The 18,261-nt window shown below is 39.9% G+C and overlaps 2 protein-coding genes across 2 annotated transcripts; both read right to left on the minus strand.

Moving 5' to 3' along the window:
- Nucleotides 1–1,887: 1,887 nt before the first annotated feature.
- On the minus strand, nt 1,888–3,218 carry LOC308081991 (UPF0696 protein C11orf68 homolog; the record flags this gene model as incomplete). The annotated part of the gene is made up of 2 exons (XM_080423601.1): nt 1,888–2,504; nt 3,036–3,218. The coding sequence occupies 2 exons, from the start codon at nt 3,216–3,218 to the stop codon at nt 1,947–1,949; spliced, it is 741 nt and encodes a 246-aa protein (XP_080279727.1). The 3' UTR covers nt 1,888–1,946.
- A 6,262-nt stretch (nt 3,219–9,480) lies between these two features.
- Nucleotides 9,481–11,014, minus strand: LOC308081724 (11-beta-hydroxysteroid dehydrogenase type 2-like). Its single transcript, XM_080423342.1, has one exon. The coding sequence runs from the start codon at nt 10,784–10,786 to the stop codon at nt 9,605–9,607; it is 1,182 nt and encodes a 393-aa protein (XP_080279468.1). The 5' UTR covers nt 10,787–11,014; the 3' UTR covers nt 9,481–9,604.
- Nucleotides 11,015–18,261: the final 7,247 nt, after the last annotated feature.

The following is an 18,261-nucleotide window of genomic DNA, read 5'->3' on the forward strand; positions in this document are numbered from 1 at the left end:
TATACACAATCTTCCATGGCCAGGCCTTCCTTGTCCCACCACCACCGATTCAACTATTTATAACAAACTGCAGTGATACTGATACAAGGTCAACAACATCCTCCACTGGAGGGCACTGTTGTCCGAAATTGCCGTCTACAAAATGTAGTTAGATGCTAAACTAAAGATAATAAAAATGAATGATTAAATAAATACTGACACAAGACATCTGCACTCAACGTAATGTACATGCTATTCCATTAATACATGTATAAAGTATAATCCATCAGTAGTGAATATAATGCATGAATAGTGATAATGAGTGGTGTGTCTGTACTAGTCTAGTGCACTGTTTCCCAAACACTAGTACAGACACACTATGGAAGCGATGAATGAAATGGCAAATTCGAAAATTCAATTGAAGTAAGAGAAATGCTTTTTAACACATTTTTTGAGACAAAAATAAATGTAAAATGCAATAGTCTTTACATTTAATCTACAGGTGTGCTCATTCTATGACGTTTTTCAATTTTCAAAAAATGCCCCGCAAAACAATGGACAATATTAAAATGAAATAAGAGAAAAGCTTTTTAATCTTCAGATAATGAACGCATATTTTGAGACCAAAATGAATATATAATGCAATAGTATTTACATTTAATCTTCTGGTGTGCTCATTCTGTAACAGAATAAAATGAATAGGCCTACATAAAAGGTCATTTGTTTTAAAATCTTTCTAAAAATGCCTGCTAAATAATGGACAATATTAAAATAAAAGGGTATTTTGAAAATGTAAATTAAATAAGGCTAATAGAGCACCGAAGTCCTGACGTCACTACCAGTAGAGGGCGCTTTTCGCAGGTTCGTGGCTTTACTTTTTGTGTTGATATCCTCATTGGGGAATCTTAGATCGCTTCATATAAGAACTGTGTTCCAAAAATAAACACGCCACCCCGGCGATTTTACTCATATGGATATAAAGCATCGACTGAAGTGTAAATGTACACATTTACCCAAAGAGTAACACAATATAAACACTAGAAACGAGTCAAACAACCCAAAGACTACATTTCCCATGAACGCGGCTGCTGTAGGGACAGTGATATCAGACCCGGCAGTAGTAGTTTAAGACTTTTAAGGCAGAATTCATTACATTTTCGCCAGAAACAGGCTGTATCAAATATGAATGAATATCATAAACGATGCAGAGCCACCCCCCTGACAAAAAAGCCGGGGTGGTGTGTTTATGTTTGGAACACAGTTCTTATATGACGTGATCTAAGATTCCCAAATGGGGATTTCAACACAAAAAATAAAGCCACGAACCCGTGAAACAGCGCCCTCTAGTGGCAGTGACATCAGACTTCAGTGCTCTATGGTTTTTAATCTTAAGCCAATAAATGCATTTTTTTTAGACACAAATGAATGTATAAATCAAGAGCATTTACATTTCATCTCCAGGTGTGGTCATTCTATGACCGAATGATAAAGCAATGTCATTTTATTTTGCTTTTTCATTTGGTCATAGAATCAACAGTAATGTCAATAATGTTTTTGGTAGAAAATACAGCATTTAAGTAAAAAAGAAGAAAAGAAGAAAAAAACTGCATACATTATGAAGAAACATATCCTGTCTTACAATTTTTCTTTCAAACAATTTTTGTAAAACATTTCTCCAGTCTCGTGTCGGACATGTTAGCGTAGCATATTGTCCAATAAAGAAAGAACCATTGATTATTTGTTTTAAACAGAATAGCTAAACAACATCCATTAAAGACATTAAGAAATGTCTCAGAATTATTAGAAAACTTTTTTTTTTGTAGGCTAACTGACAATCAACAGCTATGTCAGTCATGAATTAGCTGTAGAACCACACAGCATTATGTGACTATATTTTAAGAGCTTCTCCTTTTAATCTACACCCTCTGGACTAGATGCACCTTCTTGCTCTCACGGGCCCAATCATGTCACTCCCAGATCGGTGACTCTGTTATGAGGGAACGCCTGGGTACACACTTCAGGTCAAACTTGCTCTCATATATGGTCGGGCGGAGTTTCCAGCGGTTGTTGCGGTAGATCCCCAGGTGGGTGTACACGTCGGGCTTGTAAGAAAGCGAACACTTCACCCCCGTGGCACGGATGGCCGCTTCTAACCTTATGACCTGGTTCTCCTCCGTGAAGTTCTTGTTGAAGGCACAGATGAGATGCCTGTTGCTGCTGGGGTCATGGGGGGTCACTAAAGAACTTCTGATCTTGCCTTCCACCGTCGCTCTGGCCACACACTCCCAGGCGTGGTCGACCTTGAAACCAGTGTCCAGAAACATCATCCACTTTCCCCCGAGCACTCTGTGGTTCACAGCGAGTTCCTTCACCGTCTGATAGTTCACAGGCCGGCCGCTGGTCAATAGCTTGTCCCAGCTGTCCTTGAGGCCTTCTAAGTCCCTGTCACTGTCGCAGTAATTGGGTCCCCGCACGCTTATCCCTCCCACAGGGCTGCCGTCCTCCTCGTCACTGTATCGAGACACCTGCGCAGTGGTGGAAAAAGTACTCAAATTTATAAAAAAAAAAAGGAAAAGTATTAATACTTCAAAGTACAAATACTCTGTTACAAGTAAAAGTCTGGAATTCAATATTTACTTTAGTAAAAGTACATATTGGCATCAGAATGCGCTTTAAGTAGGAAAAGTAGAAAGTACTCATGATGCAGAAGCAGAATGTCCCATTTCACAAGTTTTCAAATGTATAAAATGTATAAAAATCCTTTGAAAATAGCCGATCTACAAGCTCACTATGCATCGCTGTAGATCGGCTATTTTCAAATGGTCTAAATGTATATAGGGCTGAAGTGGTTAATGTATGTTTTGTAATAATAATAAAAATCTACAAAGTAACTAGTAACTAAAGTTGTCAAATAATTGTAGTCGAGTAAAAGTATAATATTTGCGCCAGAGTAGAAGTAAAAGTACTGAAAATTGGACATACTCAAGTAAAGTAAAAAATACCTCAGAATTGTACAGTACTTGAGTAAATGTACTTAGAACTTTCCACCACTGCACCTGTGATGGCCTGTTGCTCTCCAACCAGCTGTCAAACTCTGCCCTGGGGGTCGTCCGTGAGTCAAAGACAATCCAGGGGTCCATCATTGCCGCCCAGGACTCAGCAGCATAGTATTCTGCAGTGAAAACATCTGGCTTTTCCGAACCCCTCGGCCTCACTTCTGGAACAACCTCCGCCTCCATGGTGCTGTCAAAGTCAATAGTTTTTAATGGGTCCAATGCAAGCTTCTCACTCTAAGTGCGGGCTAACCTGTTTCAAAAACAAAAAGTTGAGCTGTGTTCCGTTATAACAAAGAGCTCACGGAGCTGATGCGTGTGCACTAGCGTGAAGACCAATGCATCATGTATGTGCAGACCAGGCTCAGCTGGTGCAGATATGCGCGACAAGTTCAGCCAGCTGGTCGCAACTCGCAAGCCCATCCCTTGCTATCGTCCATATCATTGAGCAGCTGGTGGTCAGTTTATTTTTTTCAGTTTCAGTTTCGTTTCTCCGGATGTGTAGTTCTTTGCCTAGTGCCTCTGGCCAGGAGTCTGAGGACTCTGTCCTCACTTATATGTACAAATAGCACTAGTTGTTTTCATTTTGAGTACACTCAACATGAAAACATTATGCACGTGCATTACTTACTTACTCCTCTTCGTCCCCTATATGGGACATGAGGCTTCAATGAGCACTCTCCATTGCATTCGGTCCCTGGCAGCATGTCGCGCCTCCAGGTTCATCTGTTCCAGCTGTGTCACAGTTCTGCACCAGGTGGACGATGCACGTGCATTGCACGTGCATAATATTATATATGGATAATATTAATATTTTATATTGCACGTCGTGCAATACAAAATATTAATATTATCTATATTGATGGAGTTGATTTCACCTTATGACCCCCACAAAGTACCACATACTTGTATAACGAGACAATAAGGAAGAAACCAGACTCAAAACAGGCAGCCAAGGGTGCAAAGAAACATCTTTGTATTCAGATCAGAGAGAAATAGAAGGTTACAGTATCACAGGTATGGTGCGCATCATCGGTCGCGTCTCTCTGTAGTGTAACAGAGAAAGCACTAGCTTTTAACATTGTCCAGTAACATAAACATATGACATCATAGGATGTGACATCGATGAGGTTCCGGGCGAAGGTGGACTTCTCGGATTGGATGGGAGCGATGGTTACGTCGTCGTCTGATGATGGTAGATGATGGTAGATGATGATGGTGTTAATGATGGTGTGACAGTTTATCTCTGGACAACAGCGTCCCCATGTCTGGGTCAACACATTTGACATCTGTGACCTGTCACTGGTCAGGGATGATTTGGGTGACACTAAAGGGAGACAGCTGTAGAAGAGAATATCTAGATAGTGTTCTCAAAACAATAGATTGCAGAGAAAGCCTGCAGCATGCGTTTGACCTTGGCTGGCAGACAGAGGGACTGAGAGTACGGAGTACTTTTACCATGACAAAGTACAGGCCCGTATGAGACCATAATTAATAGGACATTTTAATCAGGTTAATGGACCCTAGACACATTATGATAATTAAGATAAGAGATCAAATAACTCTATCAAGCCTACATCTTATCATGATTTGGATAGGGTCAAAGGTCAAGCTGATTGTACCTTGTGACATTATTCAAAACCAAAACACAGACAGGCAAAGATTTAAATGACTTAAGGCCAAAAATAAATGGTTAGTTTAGATAACATACACATTTATACTTCTTCAAAAGGACTGTATATAATTAATTTATTCAAATAGGAAGCAAAACAGGGTTATAGTTCATGAATTTCCAAGACACTCCACACAACAAAGTTTTCCCTTTGCATCTTTGCAAATAACTTTATTATAATTCAAAAAAAAATCTCAGCTAATGTCTCCGTCCCAAGCAAACCTTTTCAACACGTTTGGTTTAGTCAATTTTAGCACAGTTATTGACCCATGGCAGCGGAGAGATAAGAGGGAGGGACAACTGACTAGTCTGCAAGTTTTCAGTTTTCATTGAAATTTGACAAGAAACCTACGTCTCCGGTCAAAGTTGATTCTGTACACGTTCAGAAATAGAAAAGTTACCTTCCTTGTTGTGAAGCTGCGGTCCATGTGCTTTATCAAATATAAGTATTTAAAATGGAAGATTGATGGAGTTGCTTTCACCTTATGACCCACACAAAGTACATAATACTTGTATAACGAGGCAAATAAGGAAAAACCAGACTCAGACAGCCAAGGGTGCAAAGAAACATGTTTGTATTCAGATCAGAGAGAAATAGAAGGTTACAGTATCACAGATATGGTTCCGCATCATCGGTCGGCGTCTCTCTGTAGTGTAACAGAGAAAGCACTAGCTTTTAACATTGTCCAGTAACATAAACATATGACATCATAGGATGTGACATAGATGAGGTTCCGGGCGAAGGTGGACTTCTCGGATTGGATGAGAGTGATGATTACGTCGTCGTCAGATGAGGATGATGATGGTAGATGATGAAGATGGTAATGATGGTGTGACAGTTTATCTCTGGATAACAGCGTCCCCATGTCTGGGTCAACACGTTTGACATCTTGCTCTGACCTGTCACTGGTCAGAGATGGCTTGGTGACATGGGTGTAAGACAGCTGTAGAAAGGATTAGTGTGGAAAAGAACATCCAGATACCGTGCTCCCAAAACAATAGATTTGCCACAGAAAGCCTGTAGCATGGATTTGACCTTGGCTGGCAAACAGAGGGACTGAGAGTACAGAGTACTTTTACCATGACAAAGTACAGGCCCGTATGAGACCATAATTAATAGGACATTTTAACCAGGTTAATGGACCCTAGACACATTATGATAATTAAGATAAGAGATCAAATAACTCTATCAAGCCTACATCTTATCATGATTTGGATAGGGTCAAAGGTCAAGCTGATTGTACCTTGTGACATTATTCAAAACCAAACACAGACAGGCAAAGATTTAAATGACTTAAGGCCAAAAATAAATGGATAGTTAGATAACATACACATTTATACTTCTTCAAAAGGACTGTATAATTTATTTATTCAAATAGGAAGCAAAACAGGTTTATAGTTCATGAATTTCGAAGACACTCCACACAACAAAGTTTTCCCTTTGCATCTTTGCAAATAACTTTATTATAATTTAAAAAAAAATCTCAGCTAATGTCTCCGTCCCAAGCAAACCTTTTCAACACTTTTGGTTTAGTCAATTTTAGCACAGTTATTGACCCATGGCAGCGGAGAGATAAGAGGGAGGGACAACTGACTAGTCTGCAAGTTTTCATATTGAAATTTGACAAGAAACCTACATCTCCGGTCAAAGTTGATTCTGTACACGTTCAGAAATAGAAAAGTTACCTTCCTCGTTGTGAAGCTGCGGTCCTTGTGCTTTATCAAGATACAAGTATTTAAAATGGAACGGGACACTTCTGAACCCTTCACACTTTACACTTTACTTTGGGAAAAAACTTACGTGATATTGTCTTAAAACTCAAGAAATACTTCCTGATTGCATGTAGGCATGTGGGCATCAAACATCTGTCTATCCAAGACACAAGTTGAAATCTGTAAGACAGATGGAAATCAAATTTACTGTACGGCATGGCAGTAGCCTACAGTTGACTGTAGTATGAAACACAGTTTAAAACAGGTTTAGAACCAGATATCAAATTAAAGTTTAGCCCTGTATGTACAATTGTATGTACAATTAGCAGGTATTGTGACAGGAATTGGATTAATGGGGTGGCTTACATTGTCGTTCTAAAATGAAACAAACACAAAACACAGTATTAAACATCAACAAACAACAACATATTCATCAAACTCCCCTCTATTTGACACCCATATATCTATAATATAATGTGTGTCAGATGAGAAAGGAGAAAAAATCAAACTAAAATGAAGAGAACATTGTTTTTAATATTTTTTTTTAAGTATTATTATTTTATTTTTTATTTTTATATATTTTATATAAAAATTCACAGTTGAAGTGATTGATACAGAAAAAAAGGCTGCCATAAATAGTGATTCAAAAACAAAATAAGTGGGATGAATAACAAAACAAAAAGAAACACAAAAGATGAGACAGAACAAATATCAAATGTTCACTGTGGGGAGGATGAAAGCCTCATAAAGGAACAACGTGTCTTTTAAGCTTCACTACATGTTTTCACATGTGGTTCAAAGCATACAGTCAGTGGACAAAAATGTCTCCATTTGTACTGGTGACAACAAATATCTGGAGACTTATCCAAGATATGTCTCCTATCGATGTTAGGCTATGGAAAATTACACACACACACACACACACACACACACACACACCAAAATGGGAGTACCCGGGATACATTCATACGGTATGCTAACTACAGTACATGTAGTCAAACTCCACCCCAGACCCATACACACATAACACACAATATAGACAGCCATACACAGATACATCATACTGCCAGTGATGCTTAATGAGTACAAGATATGTATGCATACACATTCAAATGCGTTCCAAAAGCAAAATATTACCCTGCGCTACAATCAACTGGATGTCATCAAAAACTGTTACTGCAACCAAGCATGGCTTCTTGGCTTCATAAGTCTAAATTGTTTGTATTATGTCTGGATTTATATTGTTATGCATAAAATGTTCTGTGAAATGTTACTTTACACATCAGTCTCTTAACTGTTTTTGAAAGCTTGGAAACTCTCTCTTGTTTTGAAACAATGTTTCTAAATCATGAAAGTTAAGACTGTTGTTGCAACCACTGTCTAAATCTAATTTCTGTGCAAACAGCTTTCAATGACATCCAACTGTTTAGAACAATACATTGTAAATGAATGTTCATTTTGTCCATTTATATTTGTTGTTCTTTTTTACATTTATGTAGGTACATATCAATAAACCTATTCGTTTATTAAACAGATATGCAATATAGGTACATACAGTTATGCTTACAAACCGGTACTACGTATATAGCTTTAGTTTTAACTATATAGTCAAAAGTACATAATGCCAATATATTCCTTAAATCAATTTAATCTGTAAATATTTCAAAACACTGAAAATGGTAAAAAGCTAATGAATGTTTTTTTGGAATCAATTAGAGCTTATACTGTATGTTCATAACATGTTAACATATTACATTTAGGCTATATGAATCAGTACAGGTTTGTGTATTGAGAGAAAATTATAACAAACAGATACAGTAGTTATGATAATAGATAGATTGATATATATCTCACTCTGGTTGTATGTCTGTGTATGTGCGTGTAATTGTGCATACAAATCGAGTTGTTAGAAGTCCTCAAATTAACTAATAGAAGCAGTGATCAGTCCCACCAATAGTATTGCAGGTAGTGGATGGTCAATCATTTAGTAACATTTATGTGCATAATCCTGTTGATATGAAATCTAAACCAGTGGTTCTCAAAGTGGGGTCTGGTGACCCCCAGGGGTCCTTGGAAGGGGTCCGCGGCAAAACTAGTTACATTGGCTATTCAAAAATAGCAGATATACAAGCTCACATTGCATGCTTGTACATCTGCTATTTTTTAACATGAAAAATATTGAAAGTGTTTGAAAAAGGTTGAAAATGTTGATCTTTTTTTAACACAAATCTTCTCTTCTGGGGGTTCCCTGGCACAAAACCATTTCAGATGGGGGTCCGCGGCCAAATATATATCAATCTGGGGGTCCTTGACACAAAAAAGTTAGAGAACTACTGATCTAAATCATTGTCACCACCTGTGACCACAAGGAAGTGGTTTCCACTGCTGGAGTTGTGTTGAGGTTCTCATGGGATTAAAAAAGTAAGGTCAGGGTGTTGATCTGACCTCACTTCCTGCTGGAGTTCAAAAACAAACAAAAAACAAACACAAAACAGTTGCACTTTGTGGCGTCTGACACCAACCCGGCACAGAGAACAGAAACAGTTCAGGCTTCAAAGCTCAATTTATTGAAGGGAAACTTAACAGTTCATGGGGGCATGCATCTCAGGCAAAAATAACTTAAATTCTTCCCACATCAGGGGTTAGTAGGGGGTAAGGGGAAACAGTGTAGGCTTCATGATCGCTCGTACATTGCCTATAAAACAAAAGAAACATAACATGAGCTTTGCATTCAACCATAGCATTGATCACTATTAACACTGAGAAATGAGTGGAGTGTATCGCTTACCGCCGGACGGTGTTTCCCCAGGGAGAGTCAAGAGTGAGTGAACCTGAGTGAGCTGCCTTTGTAAACTCAGCCCAGCTGCCTTCTGATTGCCCAGCACGCAGGTGTCATCATTTCCAACTGATTGAGGATGCAGAGTGGCACGTACCGCCCCTCAATCAGTTGCCCTAGGCAACGGGGCTGTCTGAGGTGCTGGACTCTAGGCTCCTCACTCTGGCTCTCACTGTAGGAAAACTCACCTGACCGGCGGGACTGGAGCGAGGCTCCACAACTTCTATGATCCCTTCAACAATTACAAAAAAATATCATAATAGAAAAGCAGATGAATGTACAGGAAATGAAAACACTATTGGATGAAGAGTGGAGTGGTCCGCCAGCCCCTCACCAACCAAATACACCAGGCTACATCGTTAACTTGTCCTCGTTGTTGTTATTATTGTTGTTGTTGATATTGTGGTTGCTATGGATAACCAACCCGCTCTCCTTCCTGAGGATTCGTGGGAGGAGCTTCTTCTTGACAAAAAGTTTCTGTAGGAATTTGTCGCTGACGGCGCTGGGGAGGTATGTGTGGATAAAGTACATGAGACCCACACCGGGCCCTGCATAGTAGCGTGCCAGGGGCCTGGGGGCCAGCAGGGCCTCTATGATGGTGTTAATGACTGGGCTGAGGTCCTCGTTAGCAGAGCGGGCATGGCTCTGGAACAACTCCCTGGTCTCGTTAAGGTAGTCCTCTCCGTACTCCTCCAGCAGGCTGGGAGGCAGACTCTGGATCAGCTGTTTGTACTGTGCATCCCAGTACATCTCGTTGCTGCTCTGACCTGTCTTATATGCGGAAGGCAGGATGGTCGAGACGTTGACGCCCCAGGGCAGCAGTTCGTGTCTCAGGGTGTTGGTGAAGAGATTTAAAGCTGCTTTAGATGCTCCATACGCAGACAGACAGGGAAACGGCTGGTCACCTGATGGACTGGACACGGTGATAATGCGACCTTTGCCCTTGCGGAGCAGTGGCAGGAAGGCCTGTGTGACTGACAGAGTGCCAAAGAAGTTGACCTCCATGCAACCTCTGTAGTTTGACATGAGAGACAGCTCTGCATCGCCAAAGTTCACGCACACTCCTGCGTTGTTGACCAAGCCCCACAGACCTCTGAGTCCCAGTCTGTTACTGGTTTCCAGTAGGACCTGTTGTACTTGTTGTGGCTGCGTGATGTCCAACTGGAAGAGGTGCAGGCGGGAGGAGCTGTTCTTCTGGAGTTCTTTAGCTCCGCTACCCTCTAGGTCCTTCACCGTTGCAAACACCTGGAAACCCAGTGCATCCAATGTCCTTGCTGTTGCTTTACCAAAACCAGTGTCACAACCTGTGATGAGTACAGCTTTGCCCAGAGAAGAAAGTCTTTCAGTTGTCTGGTTTCTCCAGTACATCCAAATGCAGATGAGGACCAGAAAGAGGACAGGTACAGACAGTTTCTCCACCAATACTGTGGCCCCCAGCCACGTTACCACGGTGACCTTCTGCACGGCTCCTCCAATCAGAACGGTCAGCACTGCCAGGTAGATCCACAGTGGCACAGTGGCATAGTCCTCCATGGAGACGGTTCGTCTCTCTCTCTTTATCAGTCAGTATGTCTCTTTGCCTGTTTGATTCACACCGTCTATCACTTTATCACTTGGCTCCCTACCTCTGTCTATCTCTCTCTGCCTCTGCAACCCTCTCTCTCTCTCTTTCTCTGTCCCAGGTAGTATTATATTCAACTGTTAGTAGTAGTAATAGTGGTAGTAGTAGTAGTAGTAGTAGTAGTAGTAATAGTAGTAGTAGTAGTAGGCTCGATAAGGACCAATTAATGGAGTTGTTTTCACCTTATGACCCACACAAAGTACATAATACTTGTATAACGAGGCAAATAAGGAAAAACCAGACTCAGACAGCCAAGGGTGCAAAGAAACATGTTTGTATTCAGATCAGAGAGAAATAGAAGGTTACAGTATCACAGGTATGGTCCGCATCATCGGTCGCGTCTCTCTGTCGTGTAACAGAGAAAGCACTAGCTTTTAACATTGTCCAGTAACATAAACATATGACATCATAGGATGTGACATCGATGAGGTTCCGGGCGAAGGTGGACTTCTCGGATTGGATGGGAGCGATGGTTACGTCGTCGTCTGATGATGGTAGATGATGGTAGATGATGATGGTGTTAATGATGGTGTGACAGTTTATCTCTGGACAACAGCGTCCCCATGTCTGGGTCAACACATTTGACATCTGTGACCTGTCACTGGTCAGGGATGATTTGGGTGACACTAAAGGGAGACAGCTGTAGAAGAGAATATCTAGATACAGTGTTCTCAAAACAATAGATTGCAGAGAAAGCCTGCAGCATGCGTTTGACCTTGGCTGGCAGACAGAGGGACTGAGAGTACAGAGTACTTTTACCATGACAAAGTACAGGCCCGTATGAGACCATAATTAATAGGACATTTTAATCAGGTTAATGGACCCTAGACACATTATGATAATTAAGATAAGAGATCAAATAACTCTATCATATATTATCCACCAATATGAAAACATTAGAGCACCTTGACATAATGAAAATACCATTACATTATTATGAATAGCATTAACCACCAGTGTTGTGCAGTAACGAATTAAAAATAATATATTACTGTAATATTATTACTTTTCCCAGTAACGAGTAAAGTAAGGTATTATTCTGCCAGAACAGTAATATAATACCATATTACTCGGTCAAAAAAGGCCTCGCTACTCGTTACTGATGACGAGCGTCTTTTTTTTTTGTTCATTCATTCATTTAATATGTACTCTCTCTCCGTCTCTCGTAGAGGCAAGTTCTCGCATCGTGCAAAAATAGAGCAGATCTACAAGCTATCAACCTACGTCAACAGAGATGCTTTTTAGCTTGCAGATCAGTTCTTTTTTAGCACGCAGCCTGCGCACAGTTATGACGTAGTGCATGACCCGTATGCGACTGCTGCGTCGTGTATTTCTCCGACGTTTTATAACTTCAAAAAGCTCTCAAACTTCTATTTTGCACGGAAAATAGAAGCACGGAATTTACTTAAAAGATATCGTTCGGATAGAATGTAGTTGTTTAACTTCATATATGTGGTCAATTAATCATGACAGAGCCCATTTAAAAATAAAAATTCAGAGAACCAGCAGGGGCGGACAGTGACACGCATTGTATCCGAATAAAGTAACCTATTTTCGGCATGGTCCTTTCAGAAGTCCCCCTGCGTCACTTGTCTGGTGGTCGGGGAAACGAACTGCTGATGAGGAGAGGAAACGGTGTTCCTCTCCTCTCCTCTATATCATTGGTTCTCAAAGTGGGGTCCGGGGACCCCCAGGGGTCCTTGAGGGAGTTCCAGGGGGTCCCCAGCTAAATGATAGATTAGGCACCAAATGGACCCTTATGGGTCTCTAACTCTGAGAGTGTACAAATGGAACCAAATGGACCCTAACAACGGGTCCATTTGGTTCCATTTGTACACTCTCAGAGTTAAATTGACATAGATTTTACAATTTAAATTGCGGTCCAAGTGATAGAAATGCCATTAAATGGGGGTCTGTAGCCCTAATGCATGTCAAACTGGGGGTCCTTGAAATTAAAATGGTTGAGAATCACTGCTAGAGCCGTAACAAATCTTCTCTTATGGGGGTCCCTGGCATATCTTTTGAAATGGGGGTCCGGGGGCTAATAAGTGTCAATTTGGGGGTCCTTGACATGAAAAAGTTTGAGAACCACTGCTCTATATCTCCTCTCCTCTCTCCTCCCCCCTTGCACTTTGGCTAATTAATATTGACTGGTGTAAGATATGTTGAAAAGGTTAAGAAATGTTCAGGCAGTCAGCCAGTGTGTGCAGTTCAGATTGATGTTGTTCCTGTAAGGATAATTATTGTTCCAATTCCAAATATGGAGTTTGCAGCAGCAAAATACTTAAAAGGATAAAGACTGTTGACTGTTTTCTATTGTTCCATTAAATTGGATTCAGTTCTAAAAGGCTAAAAACTGTACACGTCTTTTCTTTTGCGAGGGGGCGCGGGGAAAGTAATATAAAGTAATATGTAATATATTACCCTTGATTCCAAGTAATAAGTAATATAATATTATTACTTTTCAAAGGAGTAATAAGTAATAAGTAACATATTACTCTCCTAAGTAATATAAACCAACACTGTTAACCACATGAACCCCAGCATGGGGGGAACATAAGCCAAAAATAGCCGATCTGCAAGCTCACAACGCAATTTGCCTTGTGAGCTTGTAGATCGGCTATTTTTTAGATTTGGTGTGGTTTAGCTGAGAATAGAGGGTTTAAGTAGGCTACATGTGAATTACATTAATAATTGTGAATGATGGTGGAAGAGTGGTAGAAGAAGAATATGGTAGAAGAATATGGTAGATTTATTTAATTTATGCCATCACCAATGAGTGGTGTGTCTGTACTAGTGAGTTGTTAGTTACCCAAACACCAGTAGCACTGTAGAAGCGAATAGATGCCATAATTCAAATGAAAAATTCACTTGAAGTAAGAGAAACGCTTTTTAATCTTCAAGAAATGCATTTTTTGAGACAAAAATAAATGTAAAATGCAATAGTATTTACATTTAATCTACAGGTGTGCTCATTCTATGACGGAATTAAAACGATAAATAAACATTTCAATTTTCAAAAAATGCCTGCTGGATAATGGACACTATTAAAATGAAAAAGCAATTTTGAAAATTAAAATGAAATAAGAGAAATGCATTTTAATCTTCAGATAATGAACGCATATTTTGAGACAAAATAATTATATATAATGCAATATAATTTACATTTAATCTTCAGGTGTGCTCATTCTGTGACAAAATTAAATTAATACATAAAAGGTTGATTTAACATTTTCAAAAAATGCCCGCTAAATAATGGACAATATTAAAATGAAAAGGCTATTTTGAAAATGTAAATGAAATTAGGCTGATGCTTTTTAATCTTAATCTAATAGACCAATTATTTGTTTACCAACATTGAGACTGGATGCACAGGTGATTGTTTCATGCAATCAATTCTCAACCTGTTGTGTATAAATGCATTTTTTGAGACACAAATGAATGTATAAATCAAGAGCATTTACATTTCATCTCCAGGTGTGCTCATTGTATGACCGAACTGAAAAAGCAAAATAAAATGACACTGCTTTAACATTTTCAAATCCTACCCTGCGCAATAATAGTAACAGAGTATTTTTATATTGTGGTATTGTTACTTTTACTTACGTAAAATATCAGTACTTTTTCCACCACTGCAAATAAGGGACTATTCGGTATATTTCAAGGGATGGTTGGCAACCCTATAGCTTTGCCATTAGGTGGCAGTGTGAGACGGTGGTAGTGGTACCCATGGTGGTATAACCCTTGCACAGAGCACATCACCTCTCATAGCTGAGACAGTATTCTGTGACAGAGGATGCACGTCTCCACGTCTCACCATTTCACCTGTATTTCAACCAGTTTTTCAGGTAAATATATAAAGAAAAAGAAATCAGATGCTATAGCCTGGTACCTCTAACATATACTGTTTAGTAGGCTAAAGCTATATTTGTATTAAAAAAAGTACAAAAATGTTTTACTTAAGTAAAAGTATCAATACTGCAATGTAGAAGTACTGTTACAAGTAAAAGTCTGGTGTTCAAAATTTACTTGGGTAAAAGTACAAAATTATTGGTACCAAAAGTAAAAGTTCTGAAAAGTTTGAAAAAAGCAAATCAACAAACTCACAACGCGTTGTGAGCTTGTAGATCGGCTATTATGGTTAATGTATGTTAATGTATGTTTTATAATGTAATAATTTATATCTGCAAAGTAACTAGTAACTAAAGTTTTCAAATAATTGTAGTGGAGTAAAAGTACAATATTTTCCTCTGAGATGCAGTGGAGTAGAAGTAAAAGTTTTGGAATTTGGAAATACTGAAGTAAAGTACAAATACCTCAAAATTGTACTTAAGTAGGCCTACAATACTTGAGTACATATACTTAGTTACTTTCCACCACTGGTATAATGGTTATTATTGATTGTATTACTTTTGTTATTGATTGTTGTGATGTGTGTTTGAAGTATGCCTTATTGCTACGTTTATGAATTACTTCGTTATTTGTTATTAGGGAGTAGCATTGTGTTAACACCCTGTCTGGCCCCCCCCTCCCCCCCATCAGGCGTGAAGTCTAAAGTTCCAGAAGTTATGAGAAGACGCCAGACCAATCAGACAAAAACGTCCTCACTTCACCCAAGTAAGGAAGACTTAGACGAGGAGCAGACAGATGAAGATGAGGAGTGGACTCCTAGTCTGTCCGGTAATCCAATACTATTATCACAGTCCAAACATTTCTAGAGCTATAGTTCGGGCAGACATGCAGCTCAAAGTAGGGCCAATGTCCAATTCATTTCTTTTTTTTACATACAGTATAAATGACACTATAGCTTCTAATGAGTTCAGACCAACGTGTTGACTTTCTACAGATAGAGCAGTGGTTCTCAACCAGTGGTCCGGGGACCACCAGTGGTCCCTGACGGGGTTCCAGGTGGTCCCCAGCTAAATGATGGAGAGTTGGTAACCAAATGGACCCTTATGGATATTTAGCTCTTGAGACCGTGTGTGTGTGTGTGTGTGTGTGTGTGTGTGTGTGTGTGTGTGTGTGTGTGTGTGTGTGTGTGTGTGTGTGTGTGTTTCAGGTGATCAGGAGATAGAGGCAGTAGCAGTGAGTTCCAGCGACAGAACGCTCAGAAAGCGAGTCCAAGTTAACTACACAGAACCGGAAGTGCCAGACGATGATAATTTTTACTGTAATTATCTCTGTTTACACCAATCTTTATTTCTTCTTCTCTCTCCCTCTCTCCCTTTCTCCTTCTCTGACTCTCTCTTTTTCTGTCTGTCTGTCACCCAACCATCTTTTCCCTCCATCTCTCTGTCGTTGCTTTGTCATGAGTTGAATACTTTGCAACGGGGGTTCTCAAACTTTTTCATGTCAAGGACCCCCAAATTGACACTTATTAGCCCGCGGACCCCCATTTGAAAAGATATGCCAGCAACCCCCATAAAAGAAGATTTTTTTTACGGCTCTAGCAGTGATTCTCAACCACTTTAATTTCAAGAACCCCCCAGTTTGACATGCATTAGGCTACGGACCCCCATTTAATGTTAATTTATTAGGCTACGGAGTACGGACCGGATTTATATTGTAAAATCAATGTTAATTTAACTCAGAGATTGTACAAATGGAACCAAATGAACCGGGAAATGTGTACACTCTCTGAGTTACAGACCCATAAGGGTCCATTTGGTTCCTAACTATCATTTAGCTGGGGACCCCTGGAACTCCCTCAAGGACCCCTGGAACCAATGACATACAGTACTTTGCAACACTGTTCAACTGTGTGTGTGTGTGTGTGTGTGTGTGTGTGTGTGTGTGTGTGTGTGTGTGTGTGTGTGTGTGTGTGTGTGTGTGTGTGTGTGTGTGTGTGTCCAGTCTGGGATCAGTGTGGGGAGTTATTTTTAAAGAAATGTGACCGACATGGATCTCCTGTCTTCATAGAGGACTTTAGAGTAGCTCTACCAGAGACTGACAGAGCCAGGAAGACCCTGCCTTCTGGATTTAAAGTAAACGCGCGCGCGCGCGCACACACACACACACACACACACACACACACACACACACACACACACACACACACACACACACACACACACACACACACACACACACACACGTCACACACACACACACACACACACACACACACACACACACACACACACACACACACACACACACACACACACACACACACACACACACACACACACACACACACAATCTTTGCTGTTGGGTGAAAACCTTGTATGTCCAAGACAGTTACTTTACATGAAATGGAAAAAAGAACCTGTGTTCCAATGATGGATCCAATGTAGTTATTTTTTTTATCCATAAGCTCTTGTTAATACTTGCCATTAGTTAAATGTTTATTATAACCCACAGAAAGACTTCAAAAACAGCTGGTTTCTGCCCAACAGATTAAGGAGTCAGGCATTCCAAACGCACGTCAAGGAGTATTTTACTGTGGATGCTCTCAGCTTGATGCTGGGACTCACTTTGGGCGGTATGAAGGAGTCAAGACAGACAGAGAGGAAGCTGTGAAGAGTGGATACTCCTGGGTGGTGAGTGTGTGTGTGTGTGTGTGTGTGTGTGTGTGTGTGTGTGTGTGTGTGTGTGTGTGTGTGTGTGTGTGTGTGTGTGTGTGTGTGTGTGTGTGTGTGTGTGTGTGTGTGTGTGTGTGTGTGTGTGTGTGTGTGTGTGTGTGTGTGTGTGTGCGCGCGTGTGTGCGTGTGTGTGTGTGTGCATGTGAAATTGTTGCCTAATGTTGGCGCTAGACCAGCAACTCTCAAACTACCTTTTCATGTCAAGGTCCCCCAAAATTCATATGTATTTGGCCGCTGAACCCAATGAACTGAAAATATTTTGTATTTTGGGCTACAAAAAGCTCAGAAAATTAGCAAAAATAGCAGATCTACAACCTCCTTTTTAAGAAACATAGGCTAATGGATAATGACAAAGACTGGAACTAAGGACATATTTTCTCTATGATTCTTGTTCTTTTTGTCATTTTTGTAAATTCAAAATACAGTTTCAGTTACTTATCATTTTTTGTAAAGCCTCGTTTTTATTAACTAAACAGTTTTTATTTTCATTTGCTTGTTGTGTTTAGTTTTAGTTAGTTAACCACAATAACCCAGTCTGATAGTGGGGCAAAACATTGAAATGGAAACTAAATATTAATTATTCTGATCAGATTTATAATAAGTCACTGCTCAGTGTGTACATTATGGTAGACATAATGATCATATAGCATAAAGATAGGCCTTGTTATCAGTATAGAGCGTCGCAGTTCCCGCCCACTTCCTGTTTTTTTTGGTGCCGGAAGAAAAAACTCAATGCATTTTTCCATTGACATTTCCAAAAATATTTATATCTATTAATTTAAGCCTCGAATCAAGCCATCACG

Source organism: Gymnoscopelus braueri (assembly GCF_963280865.1).
Source record: "Gymnoscopelus braueri genome assembly, chromosome: 3".
NCBI lineage: Eukaryota > Metazoa > Chordata > Actinopteri > Myctophiformes > Myctophidae > Gymnoscopelus > Gymnoscopelus braueri.